This window comes from Lonchura striata, chromosome 31 (genome assembly GCF_050655825.1).
Source record: "Lonchura striata isolate lonStrDom1 chromosome 31, ASM5065582v1, whole genome shotgun sequence".
Lineage (NCBI taxonomy): Eukaryota > Metazoa > Chordata > Aves > Passeriformes > Estrildidae > Lonchura > Lonchura striata.
The window spans coordinates 37,150-43,605 of NC_140733.1; the positions used below are offsets into that span (position 1 = coordinate 37,150).

Sequence of the window (6,456 nt, forward strand, 5' to 3'; positions counted from 1 at the left end):
GATATTGTTCAGTGACCAAGGTATGAGCATGTTGCAGACTTTCCCTTTTTAAAGGCCATTGCTTTACCCATATAGGCTCATCACTTTTCCAAATTATGGGAATCGGGAAAGTCCAAGCAATGGCTATTATCCCAAAGGGTGCTCATTTGTCAGGACAACCCCTAACTGTGTTAAAATGTCTCGCCCAATTAGGCATTGCACCGTAGGTGGTAACTGAACAACAGAAAATATTGCCTTTATGATTTTACCATCTATTGAGACAGTAAGAGATGGCGAGCGACTTGCAAGAGTTAAACCTCCAACTCCTGTTACTGCTGTAGCAGCTGGCTGTAAAGGCCAATGTGCAGGCCAACACTGTGGTGCAATAATACTTGAATCAGCACCCGTGTCCAGCAAACCTGTAAGCATGCATTTTTGTCCCTTATATTCCAACAAAACCTCCTTTCTTGGTCTGTCATTCAGATCCAAAGTTAATAGAGTCAAACCTCCTGTAGATCCAAATCCATCTCCTCCACGGCTTTTCCGTGAGGATACAGCCTTAGTAACTTGCTCTAGAGGAACCAATTGAGCAATTCTTTGTCCTTTATTAATCCGAATAGGAGGAAATGGAGTATGAACCATAATCATAATTTCACCAGTATAGTCTGCATCAATGACACCAGGCAGCACAAATAATCCAAGCATAGAGGCCGATGATCTTCCCGATAACAAAGCTCCCATTGTCCTGCCCTCTATTATAATAGGTCCATTAACTCCAGTGGGGACCTTCTGCGGCTGTGGTGTCATTAAAGTCACTTCTACTGCGGCTGCCAAGTCCATCCCGAGGCTCCCTCTTGTGGCTGGACGCAAGGTGTCGCTGTTGGAAAGGCTGGAGCAGCTATTTGTGTCGCAGCGCGGCTGCTCTTGTTCGCGCTGTTTCGGGCGTTTCCCGGTCTCCTCTTACAGGCAGCAATGTTATGAGTATCCGATTTGCACTTAGGACACCATATTCCAGCAGCAGAGCATTCTCGCCGAACGTGTCCTGTCCCTCCACATCGGAAACATCTCATACGGCTGCCGTAAACATTTCCCTGGGTTGCTACTGACGCTTGGAGGGGTGCAAGAGCAGCTAACACTTGTGTCTGTGAAGCTAACATTTGTGTCTGTGAAGCTTTTGCCTGCTCTTTTAATCCCTCTCCCAGCTCTTTAATAGCCTCAACTAAAAATGCCTGCTGCCCCGTTGGTATAGTAGCCATCCTCTCTAATGCATCTTCTATAGTCCAATTAGCTCCTAATGTGTTTAACACACTTCTTGTAGAAGCATTACAATTTTGCAAAGCACACTGCTTCAACAATGATCCACGCATAAACTCAGGCACTCCAGCTCTCTCTATTGCTGCCGCTGCCTTATCAATAAATGCTCCAAAAGTCTCATCCCTTCCTTGTTTAATTCCCATATACGCTGGCAAACCTCCCGGGTCTTTCACCTTATCTATAGCCCTTCGAGCTAGTCGCATTGCCTCTCGACACTTCTCAGGTCCTAGCATAGCTTGTGCCTCAGTGCGAAAATATGGTCCTAAGCCCATCAATTCATCTACAGTTACTCCATGAAGAGGATCTCCAGGCTGCCTTTGTATAGCTACAGCTTCATTAACTTCTGCCTGCCAGTGTGCACCAAACAAAAGCCTCTGATGCGGCGAGAAAATAAGCTTAGCAAGACTTCTACAATCTCCTGGTAGCAATATATTAGTACTCCAAACATAATCCAATATCTGCCTAGCCGGTTCACTAGTAACTCCAAATTGACTCACTGTAGCTCGCAACTGTGACAACAACTTCCAATCTAACGGTGTAATCTGAGCTGTTAACCCTCCGCCTGCCTGCTGCTGAAAAATTACAGGACAAGCCAGTTCTGTAGCTAGTTCCAAAGCCTGCCCATCTCCTTTGTCCAGCTCCTCTTTTGCCAAAGTCGCCCAAACTTCCCTCCGTTCCCTGGCCAGAGCCTCCGTTAGGTCAGACTCTGCCCTAGGGGTCGGCTTACTGACAGACAAACTTTGACGAAGTGTCGATTTCTGTTCTGAGGGGGCTGGAGGAGCCGTGGGCTCACAACGCGACTCTGTTTCTGTGTCCTCAGGCACAGGTCGCAATGGAGGTAACTCCACTGTAGACACAGCAGGTGGCATGGAAACACCAGGCAACCAATCCTCCCCGTTCAAACCTCTATTTTTCTCTAGTGCTGAAGCTCTCTGCTCGGCAGCTTTCTTTTCTGCCTGATGTTGTAATAATTCATTGTGAACTATCTTCCACCACTTTCCCAACTTTTTAGCTGTCTTATCATCATCTAAAACTTCCTCCCATAGTTTATCCCCAAACTTACGCCACTCAGACAACTCATGTACTGTATGAGGATTTACAAAGAACCCCTTAGAATACCCATATGTTAATAACCCTGGCAGATCTTTTTGCAAATCAATGCCTTTAATCTGCCTTTTCTGCAAGAATGCAGTAAATAAATCATATGCTGCTTGCCTCTCCATACCTATATTGTCAGCGCTGTTGCAGCCCTCCGAGGTCGTCGGCAGCACGTATCGGCCAGGCTTGCCTCTGCAGTCACCTGGGGCACGGTGCACTCTATTTCAATTCAGCACTTTTGCCGTCCTGGCTGCATCAGGACCCGAACCCTTTTTCGTCACTCCACCGTGGCGCCTATCACGTCGATCGGGTCACCATTTTGTGGAAAATTTTATTGCTATCCTTTAAAATTTTAGATTTTATTATTAGTATGCTAGAACTTTCTTCACAAAATATTGACAAAAGAGCAGAATTTTCTGAGAATCTGAGAATTATTTAAGTTGAAAAGAACCTCTGAAGGCCATCCAATACAAGTCCCTGCTAAACGCAGATCCTTCTTTGAAGCTAGAACAGGTTGCTCAGGGTAGTACACAGCCAAATCTAGAATATTTCCAAAAATTAAAATGGTAATATTTCCTTGAGCCTCCTGCTTCAGTGTTTGATGTCCTTTGCTGTGAATTTCTTTTTCTGGAATCAAATCAGATTTTCACTTGCTATGTCTCTTCTCTTGTGCCATTAAATTGTCCCTTAAAATGACACCGTAACTATAAGATATATAAAATGAAAGTTAGAAAACAATAAGGACAGATTAAGGCATATTTTAAGATTAGGAAGTCTTTACAAGAATTTGAATTCTTCAGAAATCTCTCAGCCATTCTAGAAACACTTTTCTAGAATGAAAATTTCTTTCTGTCTGCCTGTAGTTCTGTAATAATTTGTGAAAAATTTCTTTTAGTGGCTTTCTCTGACCCCAAGCTCATAGTAGTAAATTAAAACCCCAAGTAAAATACCAGTAAACAGATCCTTGAATAACACTGACCAAGTAATGCATGTCTAAACATTAACTGAAAATAAATTAAGAAAAAAAATTGTGTATTTAAGATTACTAAGAGGGTAGCACAGTGTGGCATGGTGACATACAGGTAGTAAACATAATCAATTTGTAAGTCAAGTTGATTTACAAAAAAATATAATGAGACTGAAAGCAGGCAGTGAACAGTGGCAATAATTATGAAATTCCCTATTGAGACAAGTCCTATTTCTTGGCACACTGGTCTTGGTTAAATTGGTCCATGGACAACCTAAACAAGAATCACCAGACAAATGTCAATATTTGAAGTGAGAGAACAACAGGCATTTTGGATAGCAAGCACATTTTCTTTGGGTCACCCACCTTTACAGCTCCATGTTGTTCAAATATCAACAATATATATTTTAAGAGAATATGTATGTGTCAGACTAGGAGCACAGGTCTGTCAGAAGGATCACCCAGCAGTTTAGAAGAAGTTGCGAGTCTTTTGTCCAGCCTAAAAACTGAGGCATCCTAAAACCAGATTCTTCCTTTTTTTGTTTCTTTCTTTATTTTTTTTTTTCAACTGTACTGAAATACTGTGTTTGTTCTTTCTAAACTACCTTATGACATTTCTATATGAGCTATAATACAATAGGTTTTGGACACATTGATGTAAGCTTACTCTGGTTAAGAATATATCAAATTCTACATTTACCTCCACTATTCATGTCTGTGCCTCAGAATTTTTCAGGGGCTTCACTCATATGTTACTGATAATTTTCTCCACTTTCGTTTGCAGGGAGACAGCCCAAGGAGCTTGGCCAGATAAGTGTCTCAGGGATATTTACAGGGGTGCTCACAGGGAAGAGACACGGGGTAAATGTATGGAGATGGTACTGAAAACATCTTTGTCATTTTAATAAGGAATAAAGGAGTGCTCATGCTCATCTCTCACTGACTTTCCCCACATTCAGTGACTGAATTTAGATTTTGTTCGTATCAGTCTGGGGATTTAATAATCTGTCACTGCCTAATGGCTCTGCATGCAATCAAACACAGATATTGTGCTATATAGAATTCACCATAACATTTTATGCTGGTTATTGTTACCACTGTGTCTGTCATCTTGAACACCTGCTGTTTGGGGAAGCAACTGCCAGTTCTGACATCTGAATGCAATCCGCAAAATTATAACCATGCATCACTCAAAACATCCATTTCCAAGACACAGTCCAAGCATCATCATTTCCTTGGTTGGTTGCCTGTTAGTATCATTTGTACTAAGATCTTGGGGATAAGTAGAAAAAGTTTCCAGATCTACAGCCATATACCCTAATTCTCAGACCACAAGAAAAAACATTACAAGTGAGGGGGTGAGGGGGGGAAATTACATTTTTTAAGCTATGAAATGATTCTAAAGGTAGGAAAAACAAAGCCTTAGTTTTAGGGAGTTTGTCCATATGTTGGGTAGAACAAAGCAGAGAACTATCTTGATTATCTTTTTGTTAAGCAGCCAGCTAAAATTTTGCATGAAAAATCATAAAGCAAATTTTGCAATATTTTCTCAGTTTTGTGTGAGGGGAAAAAAAGAAAATTCTCATTTAAAAAAACCAACAAATCTTAGATTTGTTAAAAAGTTTTCTTTCTCTTTTAAGGACACATGAACAACACACTACTTTGAATAGACCTTCAAAGCAATACCTAAATAAGAACATTTAAGTGATTTTGAGAGTTAAAGTGAGCCCCATGGATTTACTTGGGGAAGGTAACAAGAAAGGATTTAGCACCCATTTGAAATGTGGACAATCCTCCATCATGTGACATGGCAACAGAGGAAAATAACTTTCAACCCAAAAGAGACCTATTTGGCCTGTGAAGTTTCCTACCTTGTCTAAAAGCAGCCCTTGTCCTAAAGCCACCCCTGTGTATCTGCTAATACAAATAATGGACATAGCTTTGTACAGAAAAGAGGTTTAGAGGGTTAAAGGTTTTGAGCAACAAGGAAGAGCCTTCTTATTTGTAATCATAAAAGTAAAAATCTCATGTTCTTAATCCTGCTTTGGTTGAAGCTTTAAAATACTTTCATGCTGGTTTTAAGGCTTCATTGCTACAACTTATTGTTGCAGTTTTGCCCAACCTGTTAAATACAGGCTTAACTGCAGCTGCTAAAATATTTGTAAAGTCTTACAGCAAAATGGACTTGCACAGATGAAGACCAGGAGGAAGGCTATTAGTGATTCAAATTACAGGTCTCCAGTCCCAAATTCACTAGTGAATAAACAATTTGGTAAACATCAGAACTACATAGGCGGCTGAAAATCCTCTCTTTTTACTAGCACTAGGATGAATGAAGGTTTGTTAACTGCACCCTTGGTATGGATCTGGGTACTCCAATTACTCTGGCATTGAGTTAAATTACCTTAAGTGAATTGAATCTGCTAAGTAGAAACTCAGCATCTTAGCTTGGGTGACTAATCTAGTCTTCTGCTTTCTGGACAAACTGAACATTGATGTCATTCTTCTGAAATTAATGGCCTCAATTATTTGGGGTGGCTGCTGGGCCAGTGATTCAGCTGGACTTCATCTGAAATGTCTGTGAAAATGAAGTTTTCAAAAAGCATTTATTTTAAGATAGACATCATTATGTCACCTAGTAAAACTAAAAAAAAGCACCCACACATCTCTGCAAGAATTAACAATGAGATCGTCCTTTCAAGCCATCACATTGTAAGAAAAACTTCCTGCCAGGAAAGTCAGGAAACATTTGGCCAGAAAGACATATCTTATGCTGAAGTCTGGGAGCTTCTTTCCAAGTGGAATTAATTCCACTACTCAAACCTTTCAGCTACTCAAGAGTGAATATGTAAGCTAAATCATCATCATCATGTTTCCCAGCTGCCCAATACATTGAAATACCTCCAGCATTTCATGGAAGAATATTTTCTCTTGTCCATACTGAATAAAGTTCTCTTTTAGGTTAAAGGCAATTACATTGCTCATAACTTCAGCATCACTACCATACATACCATACCTTACATAGATCTTCATAAGCAGAAAAAAGAACTTATTTTCAAAGGTGAAGAGCTACAATGCAGACCCCACAACACACTCAC

At 40.6% G+C, this 6,456-nt stretch overlaps 1 protein-coding gene across 1 annotated transcript; it reads right to left on the bottom strand.

The window, feature by feature from the left end:
- Window positions 1-717: 717 nt before the first annotated feature.
- On the bottom strand, window positions 718-3,807 carry LOC146764714 (uncharacterized). The gene has a single exon (XM_085563705.1). The coding sequence runs from the start codon at window positions 2,514-2,516 to the stop codon at window positions 798-800; it is 1,719 nt and encodes a 572-aa protein (XP_085419831.1). The 5' UTR covers window positions 2,517-3,807; the 3' UTR covers window positions 718-797.
- Between the last annotated feature and the right edge of the window lie 2,649 nt (window positions 3,808-6,456).